Source organism: Podarcis raffonei, chromosome 9 (genome assembly GCF_027172205.1).
Source record: "Podarcis raffonei isolate rPodRaf1 chromosome 9, rPodRaf1.pri, whole genome shotgun sequence".
Taxonomy (NCBI): Eukaryota; Metazoa; Chordata; class Lepidosauria; order Squamata; family Lacertidae; genus Podarcis; species Podarcis raffonei.
The window spans coordinates 25,116,657-25,130,051 of NC_070610.1; the positions used below are offsets into that span (position 1 = coordinate 25,116,657).

A 13,395-nucleotide genomic window follows, 5' to 3' on the forward strand; every position below is an offset into this window, starting at 1 on the left:
CTTATTTTAGGACTTTATCTAAAAGCAGTTTAGGAAAGAATTACGATGCCATTGTCATGTCATGAGCCCAGTTCTCATGTCATGTACAACCCTAGTTAAAAACAATGGGTAATGTGAATGCCCAGTGTGCTGGCGCATGTTATTAAAAAGTCTCCCACTCCAGCTGCTGCCACGAAACAAGCCACAGTTTGCTTGCCATGAGATCCAAACCTGGGCTTGTGGTTGGTTTCTCTAAACAGCCACAAGAAGTTTGGCTTACCACTTGTGATTTGTTTGGGGAAGCAAACCATGAACCCAGGGTTTGTGCATCATGAGAAGCCATATTCTGGCTTTTTTCCTGGTGGTGGTGCAGCAGCAGTAGGAGTGGGGAAGGTGTGGACAATGTGTGAACTTTTCAGCAGCACAGACCAGCAGTAAAACAACCCCAAAGCATCACAGAAATTAGAGGCTTGGAATGCCACTGGCAGCATAAAGGTAAAGGGACCCCTGACCGTCTCCAGTCATGGATGACTCTGGGGTTGCGGCGCTCATATCGCTTTATTGGCTGAGGGAGCCAGCGTACAGCTTCCAGGTCATGTGGCCAGCATGACTAAGCCACTTCTGGTGAACCAGAGCAGCGCATGGAAATGCCGTTTACCTTCCCGCTGGAACGGTACCTATTTATCTACTTGCACTACTGCAAATAAACTGGTCTCTAAGGCAATAGTGAATGAGTCAATAGTGATATTACTTTAATGAAAGAAAATACATATGGCTTAAAATCAGTTTTACCTAGACAAACCAGAGAAGTCAGCTTCTTCTTCTTCACATCTTTCATCTAACTCTTTCAAGGCCAGGGTAACATCATCTTCACAGATTGATTCAGTATAACTATCAGCAGTGGGGTGCTCTGGAATTTCAGGAGTTTCTTCTAGTTCCAGGGGTTCTTGACAGATCAAGGACTCTTGCTGCTCTTGCAATGCAAATGACCCGGTATCTTCACTAGCTGTACTAACTTGTTCATCCTTTATTGGTGAACTGCCATCCTGCAAAGCAAGCAGCAGAGGCTTATAACTCACACAGAAGTAAAATGGGTTCATCAAATACTGCTAAGTAGCAGTGTCTCAAAATCCCAAAATGTTAAATTGCATTATTTTTTGACAGAGAAAGAATATTCTAAAACTCAGCAAAGTGTATCAGTCAAAAAAATTAACAAAAGTAGGCAATGCAAACCTTCCCCACCGTATTCTAAGGTAACTAATTATATTTAATGTATCAAAACACTGCTCACAAAAAAACATATTCCCAATATCTTTGTTGCTTAGTAAGCAGAGGAAAACAATCTTCTGCTGTCAACAGCAAGCTTCTCTTGTTAGAAGACTTCAACTTTCCGTATATAAACTGAATTGTGAAACTAGACAGCTAAATGCAAAAAAGAGTAAAATCCTGAGGATAGGACTTTGTTCCTTTTAGCATCATTCAACAGAAATTACATCCGCAGCTTCTAACAGATGTGCCTTACTGATTGTACCGAGGCTACAAAGAAGAAACTGGCAGGATAAGGGGTGCATGAATGCTTCTCTCACAGTATGCACAATGGAATGCAACCATGCTTTAGTCCAAGCAACAAGATACAAGCTCACTTAACCAAAGACACCAAATATTTTGACAACAACTGTCATTATTTTCTGTTCTCCAAGAATAATGACATCTACTGTCTTCAAACAGCCTATATTTTTAAAAGGTAAGTGCAATTTCCTCAAACAAACCACACACATTATGTTTACCCTGTATCAAAACAGGATTCTTCACACTCATGACAATTTAAGAATCATAGTACTTATTGCAAAGGCCAGCGGGGAAAAGCCCTGTATACGATGGCTAAAGGTTTTTGAAGGATTCAACAAAAAGACTGCGGGTTGTATCCAGAGCTATCTGTGCTGAAGTGGAACTGACACCTGCTTGCCCAACGGTACTCCCTCTTCTTCCCTTGCAGTCCCTTGTTGGCCCTCAAAATCTGTTTTGGAGGGTAAAATGAGCCTACGGAGCAGATTCAGGGGGGGGCTGGGTGCTGCAAGGGGGAAGAAGAGGCAGATAAAGTCCTGTTGCACAGGTGAAAGTTCACTCTTGCAACATTAGAATCTGCCCTGTATATATCAGACTTTTTGTAAATGGCACTGCTCATCGTGCAATGTAGCAAAGTTAAAGCTCCTAAATACTAGCTCTGTAGGGCAGCGCCCTGTCACAAGCTCCCTTATTCATCTCCAATTGTTTTAGGGCGACTGCTATGCTATCACTTACCTTCACCCCAGTTACTGCTGCTAGTGCAATTCGCGACTGCATCTGATCAAAGGCTGATAAAAGGGGCAAATAAGCTTTTTGCAACTCCCTGGAAACATCAGAATGAATTAAAGGCCCTATCACCTGCAGGTTACGCAAATATGTCAAGTTGAAGGGGCCCATCTGATCTGACCCTTGAAAAGGGGGGTAAGGAAGTTCCAGCCTGGGGGCTTCATTTGGCCTGACAGGGATCCTACAACACCGTTTTCCCCAAATCATGGCCACCTAACCCCATAACTGATAGCATATGTAATGTGAGGTGTGACAGGTATGGAAATAGCTCCAATGAAGCAGGATCCTAAACTGAGATTGTTCCTTGCAAGTGGAGCTATCTGGAGAGATCCATTAGGATCAGCTGCGCTCGACAATTTGGCCCTGGGAACTCCCCAGTGCAGTCAAGGCAGCTCTTCTGAAGTAGGATGCATGGAAACTGTTTGCTAAAACACAGCTTTCTTCCTCGGCAAAGCAGCTTGTTGCTGCGAGTGTGCTGTCAAAGAGGCATTGCTCCACTAGTGCAAAGCGGTTTGCATTGAAACGGCTTGATAAAATGGGAGGGAGCTCTTGTTTGCACAAGCTGTTTCAATGCAAACCACTCTGTGCTAATGGGGGAATCCCCTTTGAAACTGCACACCTTCAAAGAAGGCCACTGCAACTGCCCATCAGCCGAACTTTGACAGGTGTCATCATCTGATGCCATTATGACGCCAGGTGATTGACTGGTGGGTGGCCACATCCATCTGTCAAAACTGGCCTGTGGAAGGTGGGGAACTTAGGCCTAAATACAGTGGCTGGATCCAGTTCCCCACCTCTACCTTAAGAGGCCATGAGCAGCAGTTGATTGCTTAGTTTTCTCTCCAGAGCTGTTCCCCCCACCTTCAGTTTGACTCCCTGGCACCATATTTGTATAAATTAACCATCCCAAAATACAGACGTGCCTTCACATTGGCCAGATTGGATGTGGTGCCCTCTGCCGTACTTGAGGGCAGATACCGAAGGATTCCAACTGAGAAGCGACTCTGCCCCTGTGGAGATGGTAAAGCTGGAAACAGTGGCTCATGTTCTCCTGTCTTGCCCCCTTTATAAAGACCTGAGGAATGAGATCATCACCCCACTTCTACTTACCATCCCAGGCCACCCATCTGAGGTCACATTGTTCTTCCTGTTGTCAGATCAGAATGATCAGACAACAGCAAAGGTTGCTAGGTTTATTGAGGGTGCAATGAGATTAAGGGCCACTATTTGAACGATGGTCTTGGTCATTTGATGTTCCTTTTTATCCATTGTTATTGTTTTTTAATTGTATATATTGCTTGTTTTATGTTGCTACGGCCGTTGGCTAATGCAAATAAAGTTTATCTATCTATCTATCATCTATCTATCTATCCAGAGCTGTCTTATGATGGCTCTGAGTGGCTCAGGAAAAGAGGAAAAACAATATGGCATTAACTATTCTTGTACACATTAGTTTAACTATTAACTATTAGTTTTTCCAGTAAGAACTACAGATAAGAGATGGACTGCTTCATCTTTGAAGTTATTGCATATTTAAAAAAAATGTTTGCAATGGCAAACACAAACTTAAAATACTCACTGATTTCTTATCAGCTACCAGCTGGGAATCTGGCTTACTCCATATAGCATTTCCATTAAGAGAAAAAAATGCCACTAGCATATAGATCTCCTGTTCAAATGGACTAGCTGAATCAACTAGTTGCTAACACAGCTGGCCTGAGGTTCAAATTTCAATTAAAGCACCCAATCACAAAGACAAAGCAAAAATGGGGGGAGGAGGAAGGGGGGGAGGGAAGACCACAGGAAGATAATTGCTGCATCCAGAAAACCATCTTGCTTATTCAATTATTGTTCTGCACCACAAAATATCCATTATTAGCCCTCAAACCTATTTTTAATCTTTGGTGAACATCTTTAGTTCATGAAGGAAATGATTGGTTTCCAGAAAACATTCTCGTTCCCTTATGCCACCACAACCGGTTCAATTAAACAATCAATTACAGAAGAAAATGCTTTCGGAAAGGAAGCAAAGAGATACTATACAGTGCTAGAAAGAGATACTATACAGTGCTAGAAAGAGCCCAAATCAGCCATGCACCAGCAGCCCACATTATTCCCCACCTCAGGCAGCTGGTTGCTAACATTATCTAGAGGGGAAACCTCCAAACTTGGGGTCTCGGATCTGATTTGAAGCACTTCTTCCGTTCCAACACTGCTAGTGGAATCTTGAGACTGTAGCAGCGACCCAGAATTATCTAGTGCTGTGTCATCAGCAGCTGAGTCACTGTTTACCTAAGGAGACAAAAATAAAACAAGGATCAGCAAGATAAAAAAAATAAACACAAACACCTCCAGCTAATTACAAAGCAAAATACAGGCAAAATTTTGCACTACTTACGAATTCAGGTACCACCTTGTGCATATCTACCACATTGGAAACACGTATTGAGGATTGGAAATTTTTTATTCTTAAAGCAAAAGGCACATTTCCATTGATAAAACACAATGGAAACGCACTTTCCATTTTTATTTATTTTTTTAAAATCTTATATCCAAAAAGGAACTCAAGATGGCTGAAAATCAGAAACATCATACAATATTTAAAACATTTCTCTCAGAAATCAGGAGGACCAAAATTGTAATAAGGAGTGGGGGAAATTTATAATTTATCATAAAAACCATTGTAAACAGTTAAAATCATTAGTAGGACTGGAATAACACTTGTAGTTTAAAGTTGAATTTTGGATATAATGGAGATGGAAAAGATTTGGATTATTATAAAATATGCAGGAGGAAACTGATTAACAATAGGACCCACAGAGGGAAGGAGGGAGGTCCAGGGGATTCTTTGGAATCTTGTTTTTATGTTGTATCTTGGATATGGATTGTAAAATATTAATCTGAAAAACCAACTAAATAATTATTATTTTTAATTTCTCTCTCACACACCCCATTACAGTAGAACCTCGGCTTACGTTATCCTCGGGTAACGTAAACTTTGCTGCTGCCCATTACTGGGAAAGGGGCAAGACAGGAGGGAAGTTGATGTGGTCAATGTGCTTTGCAGTCTCTTTGGTGGAAGTGCTTTGCAGTCTCTTTGGTGGAAGTGCCACAGGACCAAACCAGGACCAGTCTAATTGACACTGGTATTAAATTTAGGTACCTGCCGATTACACCTGTGTAGGCCACATCTAGCTTTTAATACAGACTGGTTTCAATTTGCCTCGGGTTGGTTGCTCCTCTTTTGTACATCTGTGTTCATTGTTGTGCATTCTTGTTAACTCTGTACAGTGGTACCTTGGTTGTCAAACAGCTTGGCTCCTGAACAAATTGGCTCCCGAACACCACAAACCCGGAAGTGAGTATTCCGGCTCGCAAAGGTTTTTTGGAAGCTGAACGTTCGACGCGGCTTCCGATTTGAGTGCAGGAAGCTCCTGCAGCCAATCGGAAGCCGCAGCCAAGTTAGCCAAGTTAGAAGGCAGTACAGAAATGTTTTAAATAAATATATACTGCTGTACTTAAAACACCACACTTCTCCACGCCTTCTGCAGAAGAGAGACCAAGTCAAAACTCTGAATAATTTACACACTTGATAGTACCATTCGAAGGTTAAAACAAGGAGAAACCCGATTATTATCTGAGAATAAATGTTTTACCATCTGTGATCGTGATAATATCTGACTTGCGGTCAGGGCTTCTTCCTCTGAAGATTCATCAGTATCTTCCTGATTGGTCAAGTTCAAGCTCGGGGTACTACCAGAATACTGATATTCTTGGAGTGATGGTGTGTCTCCCTTGTCAATACTATCCAGGGAACGCCTGCGGACTCCCCAGTTGAAGTTGTCCATACTTTCACCCTGTAATAAAGGTAATGTTTATTCTAAAGTTCTCAGAATACACATAATACTGAAATGAACACAGCAAAACAAAGCCACACAAATACTGAATTAATTGGGAGCAGAGTTTCAATCAGCCCTTCAAGTTAATTGGATATATAAATTCAATTAATGTTGTTTGTATTCAAAGTGTTTTAATACATGGCAAAAACAATTTCCTTAATGTTCCCTTGCAGATACCTTGTGTCTGGATGGCAATAGCTCAGTGTATTATTTTCTGTAGCCATATATCCTTAGCAATACAAGGTATCTGACTACCAAGCACAGACAGACAAATACATCACAGATGACAAGAGATGAAACAAGCCACTGCACCAGGCTGCAACTTACCTGCAGCTCCTGGTTCGCAAAAAGAAAAACACACATAATTAGAACGAGGACAAACACTTAAAGATACTTTATAATGGGGGCATTTTCTATACTGTATGCTTGCCAACAGTAGAAGACTGATTCAAGCTCTGGAAAAGCTTTTGCCAAAAAACCCTAACATTTCATTTTCTCCACATTGCAGTAAAATCAGCTAAAAAAAACATTATGAGACAAACACTGAAAACAAGATGGCTATGGTACATTTTCTTGGTGTAACATATATTAAAACAAATTTAGCGAATTGAGGGTAACATAGATGAGATTTTAAATTGACTTTATCTACATTTACAGGACAAACTATAGAATGCATAAATTTTACTCACAGTGCAGGAAAGCATAAATGTTTTTAGATAGTGTTATGATTATTCATGTCCTCAAAACATGAATGTTTTCTTCAATCCTGAAGTAAATAACTTTTTAATTCCTTGCTAGGAACGGGAATGTGTTTTAATAGCAGCTTGCTTATGGGCCTCTTTGAATGCTACCCCTATGTCAAGGGTGGCTAACCTTTGACTCTTCAAAGGTTGCTGGATGACAAACCATCATCCCTGACCCCTGGGTCATGCTGACTGAGGCTGCTGGGAGATGGGATTCCAACAACATCTGGAAGGCCACAAGTTCCCCTAGCACAGCTAAGAAATGTACCGTATATTTCCGTGTATAAGATGCCCCCATGTATAAGACGACCCCTATTTTTTGAGCCCAAAATTAAGAAATAAATTTTTTAAACACCAAACAGAACTTTGATATTTTATTAAGTATTCAAAACACCGGTATATTTAGTACCATATATTTAAACAAAAAACTGTGAGGCAAGCTGTGTAATGGCGGCTGCTCCTGTCAGCTCAGTGTAACTCCACTGTAGCTGCAGCTCCAGCTCTCCCGCCTGTGTGTTGCACTTTTGTCACAGTATTTACAGTATGTACCGTATTTACTCCACGAGCGCCGGCAGATGCAAACGCTGATCGAGGAGCTGCGACTGCCAGAGCTGGCTGAGTGAGTGCGCTTGGGGAATGAGGGGTCTGGGTAGCCAGGGGATGGCTGAGGTGGAAGGGACAGTGTCCTGAGTGGGGGCTGATGGGGGGGTTGTCATGAGGCTGGGGGGAAAGAATATGGATGGCGGCATGTATTTATTTATATATTAATTGGAACATTCCGTGTATAAGACGACCCCCAAATTTAAAAATATCGTCTTATACACGGAAAAATACGGTATTTCACCAAAAGCTGTGGTCCACCAGCAATACATTGTCCTGTAGCATTATTATTATAAATATTTATGTACTAAGGAGTCTGCGCCCCCACCCTTTCCATTACTGTAAGGCTCCTGGTGTTTGGAGGTCCTAGAAGTGAGACCAGTCAACCTATTGTTAAATTCACTATTAACGGGAAAGGCTGGAATGTCCCCTACAAACAAAACAGGTCAACTGCTCAATCACTGATGGTCCAGCTGGAAAGCCTTCATGTTTGCTCCTCAATGTTTCTGACGCACAAGTTGTACCCTTCCCACAGTTTGAGAACTCCTAGCTCTATTAATGAGATAAGTCCTCTTACACTCAACTGCTACGATGTGTCTAAGCCAACTGAACTTGGAGGTACTTATATAAAAAATAATGCAAATATCTTCACTTATGTGAAGGCGATTTCCCATGTTCTCTCTGATCTTGGGACCCTTCAAATTCACTAGAACTTTGATGAATGCATCAGTGAGAGCTCCTTCACTGGCTTCAAGTATCACTATGGCTTTATGCCTGCAACTTCTTCACAGAAGTGGAACTACCTGCAAACAGGTAAACCTATTTTCATGAGAGTTCTAAATAAAAACTGGAGTGTTTATGAAGTTCTGAATTGTGAAGGGACTCCATAACTTCTTTGGCTAAAAATGTAATTGAAGAGGGTTCATACACATCTACTTTAAGCAAAGTCTGGGTCCTGCAGCATCCTTACATTACAATTTTAGAATAAAAATTGCTTACAGGCAATACCTGTAATTTAAACCTTCTGTGTGGGGATCAGCCCTTTACCAGGGCTGTATGTATTCCATGATCACACTATAAAATGCAGAAATAGCTAATGAACACCAGATAATAGCAACCTCATCTCTATTAGGAGCAGAATTATACAAATAAAGAAATATATACACTTTTGCTTTTTAAAAAATATAGAGACATGATTCTGCCTTCCTTGAAAAAGGAACTACTGGTTATTCTAATTGCCGAATATACACAACTCTGTCCGTAATCTTCCATAATGTGCATTATTATTTGAAACTAGCTCATGTCAGAAATATTATGTATAGCAAGTCCAATTATAAAAAAAGATATTCTGCTATCTCTTTTTTTCTGCCTGTACTTTTGAAACCTTTAGAAAAAAATGTGACTTACAGTATAGCATTGCATTGGTCTCTAAATATGATTTCCATGCACTGCAATGTTATCTTGCATACTGGAACAGTTAGGTTTTACTACTTCAAAACAGAAAAAATGCAGATAAAGATGACAAATGCACCATGAAACCAGATACAGTGTGAATGGCTAAAGGTCAAAGCAATTCCAACATAAACCTTTTGCCAAGATAGTATTACAGCATACCATGAGAATAGCATTTCATTTAAAATGTTCAATGGGGTAACATTTGCTCAGGCGTTGATGGTACTAAAGGCTATACTTCATGCTCTGTGTAGTTACACTGGGCAATGTGGTCTATAGTTTTAGGACTGTCACGAACTACCAAATATTGACATTATGTTTCCCAATGCAATATCCGCTATGGAATCGACAACCCCTCAAAATATTCCTACAATAAAGCCTATTGATAGTCCCATACCAGCAGAACTGATCCAAGATAAATACCAGTTCATTTTCCTTCCAGACAAATTTAAAGTGCGCAGATACTGCGAAAATAACTTTTCTTGGTATGTCAAAGAGCACGGAATCTCGGACAACCTGCTCTTCCAAGAAAGATATCTCAATTGTGCTAAACTATGGCATTTGCTAGATTTATCAAAGGCTTTGATTAAATACAGTACATCAAAATGGAACGAATAAGGTCCCCAAACCTTTCTTTGCTTGAAGGATAGCCTTGTGGAAAAGTCTCAAAGTGGAACTACTGCTGTATGAACTTACCTCTGCATCTTCCAGTTCAACATCTAGAAAGTCAAAGTCTTTAAAAACTCCAAACTGCTGTTCACTGGTATTATCTTCTACAGCCACTTCCTCTTCCTGAATTACTTCTTCGGTTGCTGAAATAAGACTAGTTTGTTGGTCCCCAACTTCCAAGTCTTCATTAGAAGAAAAGACAACCTAGAAGGACATCCATAATATAATGTAAAAGAATACAGACAAGGAGTTTTCTTTCTTAATGATGCACCACTGAAAAATTAGGAGTGAGTCAAGGCAACTTGAAATCACATTAGCCGCTATAATATGTCAAACCTCAGCATCTGGAATCTACAGTTACTTACAGATGGATTTTTGGGAAGACCCGATTCTGGACCACACAGAGAAAGTACATTCATTAGCTTCTCCCTGGTTCTCCGCTGGAAAAAATGAAAACCATGGCACTTATCAGAGACAAAAGTGTTTTGATTATGCAGGCGTGCCCCCAACCCACTTGTGTGGGGGTTACGTTCTGGACCCCCACGTGCATAAGTGAATTTTGTGTGAGGAGCACATTCTAAAAAGCCTCTAAATGCCTGTTTTTTCCTTTCTCTCCTGCTCTCTCTCTCCCTACATCTCTCTCTTTGGCTAGACTTGAAGCTCTGGGGCTGGGCTGGAGGCTGGAGGCCGCACAGAAAAGCTGCTACTGCTGCGCTTTTGTGTGCATCAACTGCTAGGCAGGGAGGCTGAGCAGCCTAAACAAAGCCCCGCTGTGCCTCTGAACTCTTTAGGGCTTCCTCTGCCCTCACTGCAGTCCTCTTTGGGCTCCAGGGAGGGTCTCCTTGCAAGCCATGAGGACTCTCCTGCTCTCTCCCGCCATTTCCTGGTTTGAATGTATTTATTTATTTCCCAGTGCCACATGTCTACACGGTCATGCACAAAGGGATGGAGGGCACCTGTGCTATCATATTCAATTAGCTGATATAAGTTGTATTTGTTGTTAATAGTGCATATTACCATTGCTAAAGAAATTCTACAAAAAACCCCCCTTCCTGTTACTTCCAGGTAACTCACCTGGGACAACTGTGGCCTCTTCCAGCTGACAGGTACCAAGCCATTAGAATTTGATCCTGAGGAAGTTGAAGAAGTGCTCCTTGTAACAGCAATGACTTTAGGCTTTCCATTTCTGCCAGCTGCACTGTGCTGATCGCCATACTTGTTCCCAATAATTGGTGTCTATAAAGTGAAGAAATATATAAATGTGTAGCTTAAATTCTTCAGCTGAGCACATCTGCCTTACAATTCTCGCTTTCAATGTGTACTGCAAGGCAGGGCAAGGGGCATCTTGTGGGGAGATGAGGACTGTTGGCAATTATCACTTCAGAGGTTCCTCTGATGTTGCAGGGGGTCCACACTGCACCATGGTTTACTGAGGAATGGTGGGCAATGAAGCAAGCTGGGAGATGACTGCAGTGCGGATAAGAGAAAACTCACTCCAAAAATAAGCATTAAGTAATGGCTTGCCTAAGCATTACTGTGAACCAGTTCCCAGTATTTGTTTAGTTTTTACAAAATACAGCCCAAGACAAAATTCTAAGCACAGAGATGTTATATTCAATATGCCCTTACCTCTGAAATGTCAAAATGAAAATCTAACGTTTTCCCTGGTAGTTCTTTGGAGACATTGTTAAATATTTTTGTAAATGAGATTTCAGGAGAGCTTATGTCGCCACCGTAAGACTTTGGAATATCATTAGGTACCACAAGACTTGCCGATCGAGATACCACCAGTTTCAAAATATTAAGGGCTTCCTTCCAGTATGGACTCTAACAGGGGAAGAAAAAGAGCATACATAATGCAGTTAATGTCAGTAAAAACAGAATTATAAGAAATTGACAAACCTCACCTTTAAATGTGAACATGATCTGCATTAGTCATTAAAAAGACTGAGGAAAAATATATTAATATACTTCTAGAGAAATGAAGTTAAAATACTCAATTTATGAAACAGGTCAGTAGACCTTACCTCATATTAAATATATGACTGGGAACCTTAAGATACGGTAGTTTGCCATCTACTACTGGAAATGTTGGAGAATATCCACTATGTATGCTATAATGTCTAGCACTTCATATGCTATGTTAGAATCCAAGAAGCTTCTATAGTCATTTTTAAATCATCCGATTTGTTAATGTAACAGTATGCTCACAACATGACAGATGGAATAAGTGGCTTTTATTTTGCTAGAACGGCTACTTCAGTTGTCTTGGTGTGATTTAGAAATGAGTATACTAGTTCACATGGGGTCAGACTTCAACTTTTCTAGGAGCAATCAAGACAAGAGAACACAACGGGAAGACTCTAGGCTAAGTGCATTCTCCTTAATTTCATTGTGACAAGCCTCTAAACAGTGGATTCATCTGATTGAGAGGTCAGTAAAAGGAAAGGAAAAAGCAGAAATCATGTAGTGAGAGAAAGAGAAAAGAAAAGAAAAACAACAGGGCTTGCTTTTAATTTTATTGCAATATTTTTGAATCCTACAATTGTAAAGACTTCAACTTGAGGTTGACAAAAAGTATTAAAAACTAGAACCTTTTATCACAGCATGCCTTATCACAACCAACAAGCACACACACACACAAATGCCCATCACATACTGTGCAGATTCTGATCATCATGTATGGGCTTAATAAACTGATATCAACAAGCCTTCTGCTAATAGGTAGAACCCCTTTGATTAAGCCATGATTAAACCAGGAAGTGTCTAATTAACCATAGTTTTCCAGGTCAGAAAAAATGGAGAAATACTGTTACTAACTTTGACACAAGCCAGGATACTAAAACAATGACCCTTCTGGTTTAATTGCAGCTTACACAAATTGGGCAGTGAACAGGCTGTACAAATGGACAAAAGATTCATTCATAGTTTGTCTTATTAAGCTCAGATATGATTGACTGAAGTAGGACACTCTCCTTCAGAGCTGTAAATTCAGAACTGAGTAGCTTGATATTCATATATCAAAACATTATTCAGTATTCTTTAAATCACTGCCATAAATTTATATATTTATATTTTTCTTCTTACCAAGAACAGCTGGCACCCGCATTTTTCTTACTCCACTTAATCAACTTAGACTTCAATATCAACAATATGCAGATTACCAGCCTTTTATCTAGCTGAAGTATTGATTAAAAATATAGCCAATGGAGCAAAAGGTCCCTTAATCTTCCATAAGGAAGGTTAGAGGTGAAAGGAACAGATGGCAGGCTATAAGATCTCCAACTACATTGATCATCTACTTTGCTTAATGTTTCCTGACAAGAATACAATAACTTAAGTGCTTATCTATCAATGGCCAAAAATGCACAGAGATGGACACTAACCATTTTTCCTGGTTAATTAGGATTAAGGCATTTTGTTGTGCTGTAGTTCAAAGGTAAAGGATAAAATTGGTAAAATGTATTCTGAAATAATTGTATGCTCCAGGCATTCTTAACAAGAACAACAACAACAACCCTTCTATAAAAAGCCTAAATATCTCCCAGGGATTATATTTTCAATGAAATCTTGAAAGCTATGCTTCTAAATGTAAAACAATGAACAAGTTACTGGGGCACAAGTTGTGTGTGCTATCTAATAAAGCAATGCATTCGGATTTCATCACAACAACTTCAGTAGCTATATCTATATGAAAATGG

At 40.2% G+C, this 13,395-nt stretch overlaps 1 protein-coding gene across 8 annotated transcripts in view; it reads right to left on the bottom strand.

Moving 5' to 3' along the window:
- FRYL (FRY like transcription coactivator) overlaps nucleotides 1-13,395 on the bottom strand; it is a 145,391-nt gene that overhangs the window by 14,563 nt on the left and 117,433 nt on the right. For all 8 annotated transcript variants that reach the window (XM_053403636.1, XM_053403637.1, XM_053403632.1 and 5 more), the window contains 7 exons: nucleotides 11,324-11,521; nucleotides 10,769-10,930; nucleotides 10,060-10,134; nucleotides 9,722-9,898; nucleotides 5,988-6,188; nucleotides 4,453-4,623; nucleotides 772-1,025 (listed from right to left, as the gene is read on the bottom strand). In XM_053403636.1, coding sequence (XP_053259611.1) covers nucleotides 772-1,025; nucleotides 4,453-4,623; nucleotides 5,988-6,188; nucleotides 9,722-9,898; nucleotides 10,060-10,134; nucleotides 10,769-10,930; nucleotides 11,324-11,521 — 1,238 coding nt within the window. The remainder of the gene's footprint in view (nucleotides 1-771; nucleotides 1,026-4,452; nucleotides 4,624-5,987; nucleotides 6,189-9,721; nucleotides 9,899-10,059; nucleotides 10,135-10,768; nucleotides 10,931-11,323; nucleotides 11,522-13,395) is intronic.